The sequence below is a fragment of the Stegostoma tigrinum genome, chromosome 3 (assembly GCF_030684315.1).
Source record: "Stegostoma tigrinum isolate sSteTig4 chromosome 3, sSteTig4.hap1, whole genome shotgun sequence".
In the NCBI taxonomy this organism is placed as follows: Eukaryota; Metazoa; Chordata; class Chondrichthyes; order Orectolobiformes; family Stegostomatidae; genus Stegostoma; species Stegostoma tigrinum.
Window position 1 is genome coordinate 11,139,847 of NC_081356.1, and position 15,476 is coordinate 11,155,322.

At 38.9% G+C, this 15,476-nt stretch overlaps 1 protein-coding gene across 3 annotated transcripts in view; it reads left to right on the plus strand.

Moving 5' to 3' along the window:
• LOC125450733 (nuclear cap-binding protein subunit 1) overlaps positions 1-15,476 on the plus strand; it is a 62,731-nt gene that overhangs the window by 14,125 nt on the left and 33,130 nt on the right. For 2 of the 3 annotated variants that reach the window (XM_048526816.2, XM_048526814.2), the window contains exons 5-8: positions 1,518-1,625; positions 7,879-8,000; positions 12,148-12,217; positions 14,203-14,418. In XM_048526816.2, the coding sequence (XP_048382773.1) occupies positions 1,518-1,625; positions 7,879-8,000; positions 12,148-12,217; positions 14,203-14,418 (516 nt within the window). Of the gene's footprint in view, positions 1-1,517; positions 1,626-7,878; positions 8,001-9,824; positions 9,924-12,147; positions 12,218-14,202; positions 14,419-15,476 lie in introns of those variants that run through there. The other variant, XM_048526817.2, reaches the window with a different exon arrangement.

The window sequence follows — 15,476 nt, forward strand, 5'->3', positions numbered from 1 at the left end:
TCATTCAGTCTCAAGGTGTGGCAGATCTCTCTCGGGTTTGAATAATTGAGAGATATTTATTTTCTTGGAAGCGTATTCTTTCAAACATCAATATTTCTGTGTCTCTTGCTGTTCACTATCCATTCTTGCAATTTGTTACTTCTGTAAACTTAAGAAAGTTTCTAAAACCTTGAACTTTATTTTTACTTAAAATAAATGCCCCTTTTACATTTAAATTGTTTGGAAATGAAGTGGTCAGGGCTCACAATGCTCTGTTCCATCAAAATATTTTGTTTTGAGTTCAAGGTGGCACCCTGACATTCTAGTTCTCGAGATAGTACGCAAAGTAGTTTCTTAGTGTTTTCTCAGTGATTTTCTTTAACTCTGCTCAACCATCACCGCCCTTGACTCTCAAAATGTGTTCTCATTGTCACACTACTTATTTAGTGTCACTTTGCAGATAAGCTGAAAATCCTTCAACTGAGTCTCAAGTAGAACAATGCCATTTGCCTTGCCCTTGCCAAATGTTCCATACTGTTACGCTGACCTCTCCCACTTGGTAGCTATCTGCACAGCCTGAAACAGATGGTGTGCGACTTTTTGTTTGTATTTAAGCCAAATAGTAACCCTGATTCTGCCGTCATTGCCATTTTTACCTGTATTTTTATTGCTGTTAGTTGACTTAACGACTTCATTGGCTAGAGTTTAGTATTCTATCCAATAAGCTCCAAATTAACCTAACTTCTCCACACACATCCTAAGTCGCCTTGTTGTGCTTAGCTGTCCAGAGCAGAAAAAAATGTTCCTTTGGCTTCTTAACTCGAATGCATCAAGTTCAGAATCCCCACTTGCAAATCGCTGCTATTCTCCTTTTCATTACCCCCATTTAACATTGGTACCTTCACAACTAAAATGTCCCATATACTGGAAACTACATTAAGCCTATCCAAGCCAATGGGTTTTGATCTTGCCACTCTTTCCTCCCATACACCTGATTTTCCTTCTCCCAACTGATGGTGCAGCTTTTGACTGACATTAAAATTTGTTACTAAATTCACGTGCCTTGTTATTTTTCCTTCTGAAAATTATTTTTGTAAATCCAACTGACCGTGTTTTTGCCATCTCTTAAATATTTTGTTACCTGTTGTTTCTCCTCCTGTGGAAGACCTTGAGATATTTTGCCATGTTAAGATTGCAAATGTAGAATTTGTTGATTTGTGTATAACCCAAAATGAAGCTGAGTTAACGTTAACTATTTGCAATTTGAACAGTAATCAATTAGCCAAAGAAGGATATCGTGTTATTTGTTGCTTAGGGTTGAAGCTGTGTTGTTAACAGACATAGAAATATGACTGTATCTGGAGACAGATCAGCATTGACAGCGTTGAAACTGAGAATTGCTTTCCATTTGGAAAGCTGTACAAATGTCCCTATAATTAGTGGAGATAAAAGGTAATAAGCCACTTCCGTAAAATGGAGTCTTAAATACAGCATGGCAATATTCTATATATTGCAATTAAGCTGTGTTTATTTCACAGGTACGCTTCCTGTCTGATCTTGTGAACTGCCATGTGATTGCAGCTCCTTCAATGGTGGCAATGTTTGAAAACTTTGTCAGTGTAACGCAAGAGGAAGATGTACCACAGGTAAGACATCAAATGTATTTTTGAGAGTTGCTTCATTTTATCTTCTACTGTGACTACCACCAGTCAGAAGAATAACAAGCAGCAATGCGGTACAGTGGTAACATTGTTGCCTCACAGGCTGGGATACACCTCACTAGAGACCTGGGCTCAATTCCAGCTTTGAGCGGCTGTCTGTGTTGTATGTTCTCCCCGTGTCTGCATGGGTTTCCTCCGGGTGCACTGGTTTCCTCCCACAGTACAAAGATGTGCAGGCTAGGTGGATTAGCCATGCTAAATGTGGGGTTACAGAAATAGGGTAGGAGTGCTGGGTCTGGATGGGATGTTCTTTGGAGGGCTCGAATAGACACAATGAGCCAAATGGCCACCTTCCACACCGTAGGAATTTTATGATCTATTTCTGAAGTTACTCTGCGTGACAGCAAAGACTATGGATCCTAGCATTGATATTGAAGTCTTATGGTCCAGAACCCACCCTTCTGTAATCAAGCTATTTGAGGACAACCTGGTCATCCACGGAGACCCCTTGTTCCCTCTTTCTTGCTCTCTCACGTGCTCTCGTACTCCCGCATGTGTGCTCATTCTGTCACAAGCACACTCTTTTTCTCTCTCTCTGTCTCTGTCGTACATGCACTTTCTCTCTTGTCCTTGCTCTTTCACAGAAGAGCAGAAGTAGGCAATTCAACCATTGAGCCAGGTATGACCTTTACTGATTAAATATCTATCTCAACTTTGAAAACACTTTATGATCCAATCTTAGGAGGCCTCTATATCTTCTATTTATATATATATATCACACACATCTTAATTGCATTTCTTTAAAATTACAGAATCATAGAATCATTATAAAAGCAAAGTACTGTTGTTGCTGTATATTGGAAATAAAAACCAAAAAATGCTGGGGAATCTCAGGAAGCCTGGAACAATTTGCAGAGGGTGAAACAGAGTTAACATTTGGAGTCAAAAGACTCCTTTTCCTGAACTGAATCATTGTAGTGCAGATGGACATAATTTGGCTCTTTGTGTCTCTACTAGCTCGTCAAGTGAGCAATGCGCTGCATACCAATTTCCTGTCTTCTCTCAATATCCTCGGTTGCACATACAGCATTTTGTTTATATTTGAATACTTTTTGAGGTACACATCAAGTCTTACGCATAAACAAGGGTTAAATATAAATTTGCATGCATTGTCTAGTTTCTTCCTCTTGATAATCATGTTTATTGAAATATCAGTGTTGCAAATTAAATAATTTTTACATTACACCATTAAGTAGTCATAGCCAGGCAAATATAGCAAGCAGTTGCAAAACAGGACATAATTCTACTTTGTACCATGTCAAATCTGGGTAAATACCAATATCCCACTGAATAAATGCCTAATATATTTATTGCAGCAAACATCAAAATTCACTCTCAAATTAGTCAGCTCATGCCAGGTGCAACCAGCTTTATATTTTGGATTACATTTTTCAGCAGCATTTGACAGAAAAAAAGTAATTTCTTACATCATCCTGGTGTAAAAAAGAGACCAGAGGTGAAAATACAGCACTACAAACTACATTTACAGGTCTTCTCTCTTGGAACCTTGGACAATTATTTTGTATTTAAAAAAGCATCATTTATTTCACAAGATATCAGTGAGATATAATTAATCATTTAGAAAGGATGCGAAGGCATTGAAGACAGTGCTATGAGATTTACAAAAATATTTCCAAGGGTGAGGAATTTCAGTCATCTAGATAGATTGGAGTGGTTGGAATTGTTTTCCTTAGAGAATATTGAAAGGAGACCTGGTAGATGCATTTGATGTCTTGAAAGGTCCATACGGAGTTGATAAGGAGAAAACGCACCTGTAGAAAAAAGTCAAAAATGAGAGAGCACCGATTTAAAATAACGAGTAAAAACAAAACAAGCATTATTGGAGGAAAACGTTTTTCAACAACGGGCAATTAGGGATCTAGAATGCACTGCCACAGATGTGGTATTAAAAGGGTAATTAGATTGTTATTCTGGTCCATCAACATCTGTCAAAATGAAATGTTAATAATTGCTTAACATTGACTTATAATATCACAATGTTTGTAAACTATGATGATTTTAAACTAAGCCTGTAAGTGTGTGGTTTTAGTACCGTTGCTACAATTAGTTCCAAATATGTTTAGGTCGATATCAGTGTAGAACTTGTAATAAAAGTCAGGTTGCTAACTAAGGCACTGAAACTATTTGTAAGATTTCATCTGGATGATGTATCATGCTGAATTAAGTACAAGTTAACTTTAGCCAAACTAATTTACTTGTCACGTATAAGATTAGAGCAAATAAATTGACAAACTGGGACATTCAACTTGTGTATGTATGATTACTAACTTGAACAAATAAATTTAAAATATCTTGTTTGGGGTCAGTAATTGTCAAATGTAAATTGCTGTGAAGAGTTTAAATATATAATTTCTTTTGTTCACGATTATGCAGAGACAGATATTGTTAACAGTTGCAGAGAAATGGAGGAGCGGATTGGGAGGCAGATACTGGAAAGGTGCCGAAGTCACTGAGTTGTTGTCATGGATGACTTCGACTTTCCAAATATTGATTGGAAACTTTTTAGTTGTAATAGTTCAGATGGAGCGGATTTTGTCCAGTGCGTTCAGGAAGGATTCCTGACACAATATGTAGACAGACCAACATGAGGAGAGGGTGCTTTGGATTTGGTGCTTGGCAATGAACCAGGCCAAGTGTTAGACCTGTTGGTAGGAGAGCATTTTGGTGATAGCAATCATAATTCTGTTGGTTTTACAATAGTCATGGAAAAGGATAGCTACATACAGCAGTGTAAGATTTATAATTGGGGGAAGGGTAATTATAATTCTGTTAGGCAAGAACTGGGAGACATAAAATGGGAACAGATGCTGTCAGGGAAGAGCACGATAGAAATGTGGAGATTGTTTAAGGAATGCATACTGCATGTGCTCGATATATTTGTCCCTAGCAGGCAGAGAAGATGTGAGGGAGCCTTGGTTCTCGAGAGAGGTTGAACGACTGGTTAGTAGGAAGCAGGATGCTTATAAAAGGTTGAGGAAACAAGGATCGGAAAAGGTTCTAGAGGGATACAAAGTATCTAGGAAGGAGTTGAGGAAAGGGCTTAGGAGAGCTATAAGGTGGCATGAGAAAACCTTGGTAGATAGGATTAAGAAAAATGCCAAGGCTTTTTACACGTACTTGAGGAATAAGAGGATGACCAGCGAAAGGGTAGGGCTGATCAACGATTGTAAGGGGAATTTGTGCATGGAGCCTGAAGACATAGGAGAAGTCCTTAATTTTTTTTTCAGTATTTGCAACTGAGAGGGACTTAGTTGTAGGGGAGGACAGTGAGAAACAGGCTGGTAAGCTAGAGGAGGTCGATATTAGTAAGGAAGATGTACTCGGAATTTTGAGGAACTTGAAGATAGATAAATTCTCCAGGTCTGACGGGATTTATCCAAGGATTCTATGGGCAGCGAGGGAAGAGATCGCAGGGCCTTTGGCGATGTTCTTCTCGTCCTCACTGTCCATGGGTATAGTGCCAGAAGATTAGAGAGAGGCAAACGTCATTCCCTTGTTCAAAAAAGAGAATAGGGATAACCCCGGAAATTACAGGCCAGTTAGTTTTATTTCATGGATGGGCAAATTATTGGAAAGGGCTCTGCGAGATAGGATTTATGATCACTTGGATAGGGACAGTTTGATTCGTGATAGCCAGCATGGATTTGTGAGGGGTAGATCATGCCTCACAAATCTTATGAATTCTTTGAACACATGGATGAAGGTGGAGCAGTGGATGTGGCATGCATGGATTTAAGTAAGGCGTTTTATAAGTTCCCCATGGTCGGTTCATTCAGAAAATAAGGAGGCATGGGATGGGGGAAATGTGGCAGATTGGATTCAGAATTGGCTGACCCTTAGAAGACAAAGGGTGGTAGTGAACAGAAAATATTCATCGTGGTGCTCTGTCATGAGTCGTGTACCACAAGGATCAGGTCTGGGCCCTCTTCTATTTGTGATTTTTGTAAATGATTTGAATGTAGGAGTGAAAAGGTGGATCAGTAAGTTAGCGGACAATACGAAGGTGGGTTGAGTTGTGGACAGTGCGGAGGGCTGTTTTTGGTTACAACGGGATATTGATAGGATGCACAGCTGGGCTGAGAAGTGGCAGATGGAGTTTAACCCTGAAACGTATGAGGAGATTTATTTTGGAAGGACAAATTTGAAATCAGAATACAGGGTTAGTGGAAAGATTCTTGGCAGCATGGAGGAGCAGAGGGATCTTGGGGTTCATATCCACAGTTCCCTGAAAGCTGCTACCCAGGTGGATAGTGATAATGGGAACTGCAGATGCTGGAGAATCCAAGATAACAAAGTGTGGAGCTGGATGAACACAGCAGGCCAAGCAGCATCTCAGGAGCACAAAAGCTGACGTTTCGGGCCTAGACCCTTCATCAACTCTCTGAAGGGAGCCCTAGAAGGAAGACGTCAGAGGTAGGTTCTTTACTCAGAGAGTGGTAGGGGCGTGGAATGCATTGCTGGAGAGGGTCATGGAGTCGGCCTCATTAGGGGCATTTATGCGGCTATCAGATAGGCATATGGATGATAGTATAGGGTTGGGGTGGAGGTTAGATAGACCTTAGGTTTGGGGTAAAAGTTCGGCACAACATCATGGGTCGAAGGCCCTGTACTGTTCTATGTTCTATGGTACTGAATTCCACAGATTCACTATCCTCTGAGAGAAAAAGTTCCCCTGATCTCTTTCTTAAAAGTATGACCCTTATCCTGAGATTCTGCCCTCTTCTCCCAAACTGTCCCAACAAGCGGAAACAATATCTCTGAACCTACTGTGTCCCCTAAGAAACTTAAACAAAAAAAAAACCAAAGAACCACAGATGCTGGAAATCGGAAACAAAATCAGAAATTGCTGGAAAAATTCATTGGGATTGGCAGCATTTCTTCTTCAGAACAGGAAGGTCTGAAGATGGGTCACGAGCTGAAATATTCACTCTGCTTTCTCTCCACAGATGCTGCCAGACCTGAGTTTTTCCAGCAATTTCTGACTTTGCCCTAAAGAAACTTGTATGTTTCAATAAGGTAGCCTGTGATTCTTCCAAGTTCCAATGAGTAATGTCCCCAAATACTCAACCTGTCTTTGTCCTAATGCAGTCCATCCGTACCTGCTATCAGGCTAGTGAACCTTCTCTGGACTGCCTTCAATGCCAATATATCTTTTCTTTGACAACGGGCCCAAAACAGCATTCCAGCTGTGATTTGACTGGTGCCTTGAATTGTTTTAGCAAAGCCTCCCTACTTTATATTAGATGATGAAAGTCTATTCTCTTTGAAATAAAGACTAAAGTTCTGTTTGCTATCCCTGTTACCTGCTGAACTTGGATGCTAACGTTTTGTGACTGACGGACGTGGACTCCCAAATCCCTGTGTTCTTTCACTTTCCATAGTCTTTCTCCTGTTAAATGGTATTCACCTCCTCTATTCTTCCTGCCATAGTGCACAACCTCTCTTGTTCCCACATTATGTTCTATTTGCCCAGTTCTTGCCCACTTGCTTAACCTGTATTTCCCTCTATAGCCTCTTTGTGTCATCCTCACCATCTGCCTTTCCACCTATTTTTGTGTCATCTGCAAATTTGGCTATCGTACATTCGTGTTCCTTATCCAAGTTGTTAATATATTGGAAATACTTGCGGCTGCAGCGCTGATCCCTGTATCACTCTGCTAGTAACAGCTTGGCATCCTGAAATTGCTCCTGTTATCCCAACTCTCTGTATTCAATTAGTTGGCTCATCCTCTATCCATGCTAATGTACTGTCTCCAAAATCATGGGTTCATATCATATTAAGTAGCCTATTATGTGATACTTTATCAAACACTTTCAGGAACTATTGTTTACAATATTCTCAATACTTCTCTCAGACTTTGGAAACCCACAGGCTATCCGTTATCAACATGCAGTCTGCTGCAGTTGTCTTGAAATGAAAGCACCTTCCATTTTCTGCAAATAAAACAAGCTGAGACATTTCTAGGAAGCAAAGCTCTCAGGTTTGTTGTCAGGCAGACTACAGAGCCAGTCACACTACTTAATTTTGCCTTCAGTTTTGCAGCTGTGCCTCTAATTTGACAATCTCCATTCTAAGGTATCATAGTTAGTATACATTATGATTTTGCACTGAAAATGCTTTAAAATATTTGACACATTAATTTTCACTGTATTGTAGGTACGCTGTGACTGGTATGTGTATGCAGTACTGTCTTCTCTGCCCTGGGTTGGAAAGGAGCTGTATGAGAAAAAGGATGTCGAGATGGATCGAATCCTGTTACAGATCGAAAGTTTTCTGAAGTAAGAGGCAATTTTGCTCAAAAGGAATTGACAAATTGATTTAAATTTCCCAGAAAATTTCTCAATTTTGGGAAAAGTGCATTTAAATATGCATGATAGTATCTGGTTATTCAAGTTGTATTTTCATTACAGTTTTGTCATGGTGCTCAATGCTGAAATTGCATTGCCAATCTGGAGCCAGAGTCTGTTTCATTCCAGAACAAAATAGGAGAAATTATCTGGAAATGAGAATCAATCTTTCTCTGCTTTGATGCAGAATTGACAGAAGTTACTCAACACCACTTTATAGTCCAACAGGTTTATTTGGAATCACACAAGTTTTCGGAGTGCAGCCCTGTTGTCAGGTACAGTGAGAGAGCAAGGCATACAGACACAGTTTTTAGGCAGCGAGATCAAGGGCAGAGAGATCAAAAGATCATACAACTGATGTGAGTGGAGTGTCAGAAAAGTCTCTGCAGGTAATTGAGAGTGTTTGACCTTATAAACACTTCATACGCTGTCATAACAGCACAACACTTGATAAAGACAATCAGGCAGAGCCATAGGAGCATATAAAAAGTGACGTCTCAGGTCGGACACTAAATTGTAGATGTGAGGCTTTGCTTAGAATCTCTCAGTCTTAATCTGGAATCAGGTTGGTTTTATTCTGAAAGCTGGAATTTATAAAATACCACACTGACTGACTGTGACTACAAAAAATGTGTGTTTTTGAACAAAATAGAATGTTTATTTGCAGGTACAAACATCTCCGAAAGCTTGTGTGGTTCCAAATAAACCTTTTGGACTATAAACTGGTGTTGAGTGACTTCTGACTTTGTCCACCCCAATCCAACACCAGCACCTCCACATCATTGATGCAGAATTGGGCTGTGTTCTGACAACGGGCTTTCATTCATCTAATGAAAAGCTGAAGCAAATTAAAAATATTTTGTGGCTGTGGTGTGCTGTGAATGGAACCTTGGGAGGTTGTACAAATTGGTAAGCCAGAAACCTGGATGATATTATAATAATATATGCAAAACTAAAGTTTAAGCATTTGGATCTACTTCTGGCTGAATGTTAATTTTCTTTGTATAAACATGTCTCACCTGCTGCAATTAATTGTTTATATCCTTTGTTTGCTTTTTAACTAATAAATGAAATCCTAAGCTTCTAAAATGACTGTGTATAGTATTTTGAGAGTGCTGGCAGTTTTAATTCTTGCATTCAGATAGGTTAATGAAGCCTTTCATTTCTTGAGCTATTGCCAGGTATGGGTTTTTAACCCAGCATTCCTTGAGTGAGATCAGCATAGCGTTGTAAGTGGTATATGCAATGTTTTGGGCAATGAAATTTTATTTAATTAGAATAAATTGAAATTTGAAATAATGACCTGTTGTATTGTTTTTTGTTTATTTCCCCCCCCAAGCTGATGCCAACTAACAAATTCTATAACTGCCAAACAATAATTTGGCTGTCCAGGTATCCCTAGCAGTTCCTCCTTCTACAATTCAATCTCTTTTTTACTGTTTTGAATCAGGCTACATAATAGTTCTTCCATTTTTTGCGGACTTCACAGCTCCCTGCTTTTTGTCTTGAGGAGGGGTTTGAGATAAGGTCACTCCATTCCCCTATCGATAGATGTAAGTGCTGCAACTTGGCAGTCGTAGGCAGTGCAGAGTTTGAAACATATTTCCATATGATTCAGCTCCCCTATACAATTGAAATTCCCTCTGCAATCCCCAATGAGAATGATTACATACTCAAATTCTCAATTTGCATTTCTAAACACCAATAGATGACTGACTTTCTCTCTTGGGCACTTTTTCCTTCCAAAATCTGAAGAAGGACGTAAAGCAGGCTGGGAGCACAGAACACGTTTCAGCAGGCCTTAAGACTGCTTGAGATCATGTGACAGATACAAGAATTGCATAAGATATTATGGTAAGATGTACAGTACTTAGTATTGCTGGGAAAAGACATTACTTCGAAGATTTTTGTCTTGTACTCATCAGAACAATTTGTAAGATAAAGCACCGTAAAGGCAAAATAACATATTGTATGAGAAGAGTGCTGATTTGTAGAGGTATTGCGGGAGAATGTACCAGTTTAACAATGACCGCAATAGCCCAGACACTGTTGTTATTTTGTTGGGTTAAAACTGCACATTATGTGAACATGTTCTTTCTGACTGCAAAGTACTGCCTCGGCTGTTAATATACACAGCTTCCAGTATGTGCATGTGCCACATTGTGCGCCCAACTGGTAATCTTAAGTTGGTTGTCCATATAATTCATCTCACACCCTGAATTGTTTAAAGTAGACATCAGCTGTTTTCTGGTTCATTCCTTAAGAAATGCCTTTACTAATCAGAATAAACATACCATTTTAAAATTCAGACAAAGCTTGGCAGTTAATTATAGACTAAAAGCAAAATACTTCAGAAGCTGGCAATCTGAAATGAAAACACAAAGTGCGAGAGAAACCAAGCACTTGGCAGTTAACTGTCAGTCATCCTTTAACTGGTGCATTCTATATGGCAGTGCCACACTTCTCAAACAGTCTAATTGTTTTTCCTTTACCTTGGCATTACTTGCAAATTATCCACATAAGTGCAAGGTGAAAAGCATCGACAAAGTATGTCTTTTTTCAGTCGCACATAATGTGTTTATCCCCTTTTCAGTGAATTTACCCTCTCGGTGGTGACTGATTGGTAGAGTCTGTCACCAGTTGGGTTCCTTAGCCAAGTGTTAGTGTCGCTGGTGAATGTCACTAAGCTGTTTGAGCAAAGACTTCCCAAATCCCAGTTCCAGTCTCTCATTGATTGACATCCTTGTAAATGCCGTTGCCTACTGACTGGTTTGGTTGCACCTTTTAAAAATTATTTTGTTTTCTCAAATCCAAGAGCAGTGAACTTCAATTTATTTACCTCATAACTGCTTTGACTGCAAGCAACTAAAAGGTAAAGTGCCATAGTCCTGGTGGACCATAGGGACGCTCTCTCATTAGAGAGAGATAGATGACTAATGGTGGTTTAACCTGAGGGTAAAGCAGGGAGAAGTTGAAAAGGAGAGTCCTTCATAGTAACCTCAGCCAGTGCTAGAATTGAACACATGTTGTTGGCACCACTTTATGTTGCAAACCAGCCATTTGGCTAAATAACCCTTCTCCAAGCAACTAACTCGGAGCAAAACAGGGAGTTTCCTGGTCCGGATTTTAAAACATTTTGAATCCACTAATTTGCAATACGTTTGTACAGTAGATTCTGCTACTGCGGCTGTGTTTTAAATCTCTTCTTTTAAATAGCTGCTTAGAGCCAAGTTATCGAGAATGAAGTATACTTCTGCTATGAGATAACAGTCAAAAGCATCTACTAGCAATATGAATTGGAATTCAGTCTAGTATTCCCATTATGGCGCTACCTGTTTGAAATGCACACGTATTTTTGACAGAAGTATACTCTTGGAATAATACTGGTTAAAATACCCTCTGAACTACAAGGAAAAGTACTCTTGGTTCTGCCTTTTTCTGATCATGTTGTGGAGGAAGAAACGTCATTGAGCATTTGCTTAATGGATTATAATTTGAATTAGGCTGCAGCACTTAACATCTACAGCAAAATGAGTCAAAATGTTCACTTTCAGTGTAGTGTAATCCAAATTAAGTACTTTAACAATGTTCATTTGTAACTCAGAATTGCTGACAATTGATTTTGCTTGAAGCTCAGTTAGGGTCTGGGAGTATATCTTTACCTTCTTCTCCTGAATTCTTTCCTTTTTGTTACTTAAAGAGTAGTTAGAAAGTTGGTTTGTTATTAGGTAATGAATGTTTTCGATTGTTTGGCACTGGAGCCAGACTCATGACCATTCAACCAGTGAATGAGAGGTGGGATGTAGCTGATATCCAAAAGGGAACCAAAGGCAGATTTTTGGCTTAGTGCTTGGAATAGGTGGGAGATGGAGAAAGTGAACTGTCCTATCTAGATTTCAACTTGTGACACAAGGTACTGGTTTAATTTGATTGTATAATCCTAATGAACGTAAGACTAAATAATGAAGGTGCTTCTATTCAGAGACATTAAAACTATTATGACTACTTGTAGAACAGTGAGTTTAGTACAAAATTCTGTGGGCCAACTTAACTTTATATTTGTTGTACCTCTTTGTAGGAGACGCCAGAAGCATCACGTACCAATGCTACAGTGCTGGACTGCTGAACAACCTCATCCACAGGAGGAGGTGAGAAAGCTATTGAAAATTGACACTTTTTCCTCTTGAGGAACCTTGAAACCTGGACATGAAGTTTGGAAATGTGCTTTGTAGAGTGGTTATGCCATGTGCAGCTGTTTGTGGAATTGTCCTTCTATTAAGTGATATCTAACAAGCTATTGTGGTGTAGTTTACTGTACCATTTTGGGGAATCTTGACATAATTTGAAATCTCCTTTGAGATCTTACTGAATGAGGGGCTTTCTTCTCAGATAAACTGTTAGTGATTGCTGCACAACAAATGCATGTTATTTTGGGTGAAAGGTGTTGTATCCACAGATGTGGTCAAGGAACTACCTCTGACATTTGATATTGGAAAGATGTATGGAAGTTTGCGATTCAGACTGTGTACTTAATTTCAGCTAAAGGCTGGAATGAAGGTTCAAGGAGTGCAGAGTCAGACTTGAATTCTTTTAGAACTTCTAAAAAACTATTCAGTGATACTAAAATTTTCCACACCATATCCATTTTAGCTGCTCATGTCAGAGTGGTTGTAGGTATCTTACAATTTCTTTTACATATTTCTATACTTATTGTCTGTATCCTGAACATCTGGACTGTGGAAAAGTGGAATTGAGGCCCTTAACCCTGGGTTAGGGAAGGGGACTAGTTGCTAGAAATATGCTGGAGGACTAAAGTGTTTAGAAGTATTTGATTCTGATCATGTCTGGAAATTGCTTGAAGATGTGAACCATTAAACTTGGTGGCAACTAGTATAGTTACATGCTACTCCAGAAAGCAGAAGGCCAACAGGTTCAAAGCTGTGGTGAGGTTTCAGTTAAAGATGGAATGACAGAAAGGAAACACTAGTATGCTACTTATATCTACACAGTGAAATCCAAGAACAAGTTATTAATCTCCTTTATTCTTCCCAAAATGTACAGATGGCAACAGTGCGATGTGATAACTTAGAGGAACGGGGAGAACAGAAACCATTCTCCTACCCACTCCCTGCTCACAAAGTGGGAGATTTTTACTGAATTGTAAAATGCAAAAGTATTGATCTAGTCCTCTTGGTAATGTAAATTTGAATATTCAGGAAAATGGGAGCACTAATGCAATGCTTATGTCTCAGCATTAATATAGAAAGCTTTATATATGTCAATATTATGTATGGAATTTTACATGTGCTTTAAATGAGCCTCAAATTGTTGCTTATTTATGCATTATATTTTCACATATTGCCTGTTTACATGTACATATGTTTTGGTCCATTCACTCTGACAATGATTCACCAGCTTTGATTCACTCTGATTGTTAGCGCATCCCTAGTTTCCTGATTCTGAAACTACTTGTTTTTCTTTTCTAATTGTTTTAGTTATATATATATTAGCACTGAAAATATACCCATGAAAATATTAATAACAATTCTAATACTTCAATCTGAAGTAAATGTGACATAAATCAGAAGGCCCTGCTATTAATGTAATTGTCTTGTTATTCTGTATTTATTTAAATATATCACAAAATACTGAATGAATTGCAAAATCTAATTCTGAAAGCAGTTAGTTTCTGGAGAAGGTAATTATGAATCTCCAATGAGTTAACTGTACTGCTGCATTGATATGTAAACCTAATGAGTCCCTTGGTGGGCCTATTTCAGACTCCCATTGTCCAATTTCCATAAACTTCAGCTCTTGTAAATGTATGCTGCCCATAGATTGCCCAACTCAGCTATTAATGCTATCATCAGTGTCCTTCATTGATTCCTGGCCTGACAGTCTAATTTAAAATTCTCTTCTCATAATTAAATCTCCTCGTTCAGTCCTGGCTATCTACTTCAGCATGAAACTCCCTGCGCTGTAATTCCACTTGCACTCTTTCTGCACTGATTTTAAACTCTTTTGCTTGTAAGAATAAATGCAATAGAAAAGTTTCAAAGTCGAGTAACATGACTGAATGATTGATCAAAGCCTTACTGTCTTCCTGTATTGAAAAACAACATTTTCTTTACAGTACTTGGATTGCCTTTGGGCGCAAATTCAGAAAATGAAGAAAGATCGTTGGCAGGAGAAACACATCTTGAGGCCGTATTTGGCTTTTGACAGCGTACTCTGTGAGGCTTTGCAACATAACTTGCCACCTTTCACCCCACCTCCTCACACAAAAGACTCCGTCTACCCTATACCACGAGTCATTTTCAGAATGTTTGACTACACAGATGCCCCTGAGGTATGTGTTAATTTTAAGTATTACTGTTTGGTCACCAGTGAATAAGTCTCTTGAAGATCAGTTCCTGAATGCTGGGGGCTTTATTTAATCTGATTGCATCTCCATGACATCACTTGCCCAAAGCAGTTTTGGCTGCTGATCCTTGTCATCCAGCGTATTGTGAAGAACAGCCCTGAAACTATGATATTGTGGTTGTGGTATTCCAGTAAGGATTATGGTTTTCAGCAGTGAAGGGAAGATATCCTTTTACAGTCTGATTACTCTACTTTCCCAGTTATTCCTTGCATCTTTTCACCCTTTGCTTTTCATGAAACCATCTACCTATGCCTTAAAAAAATTAAAAGAATGTGTTTCCACTGCCATTTGAGAAAGTGAGTGCCAACAGGCAATCCTCTGAAAGAAAAACTAACCTCATATCTCAGTCTTAAATGAGAGACCCCTTGTTTTAAAACAATGACCCCTAGTTCTAGATTCTCCCAAAAGAAGAAACATCCTTTCCACATCTACTCAGTCAAGACTCCTTAGGATTTTCTGTGTTTCAGTCAAGGTGTCTCTTACCCTTTGAAACTTCAACAGATGCAAACCTGGCTTGTTAAACTTCTTCTTGTAGGACAACTCGGTCATTTCAAGTATTTGTCTAGCAAACCTTTTCTAAACCATTTCTAATACATTTACATCTTGAATTAAATAAGGAAATATGGAGTCTCAGTCTAAGCATTCTTTGTTATCCTTCAAGGTGAAGTTGACTATATTGACCATCTACAGTGTTTGGTGTTGGGGTATTGGTGGATATATAGTGACCTAGATATATAATGCCAGTCAGTGCTAGGGAAGTTCTGCTGTAAATAGGACAGAATACTGCAGAATTTTGAGTTTTAGGAGGTTACTGGCTGAATACTTCCTCTCCTTTCATTTTACTTCTGCCTCTAATATGCACTTGTTTTTGAAGGAAGCCACTCCATTTTTTTTATTTGCTTATGCCAGCTGCAGTGATCCTCAGCTGCAATCTTTTTAGAGCTCAAAGTCAATCATTCAGAATGTCCTTCCTTCTGACTGCC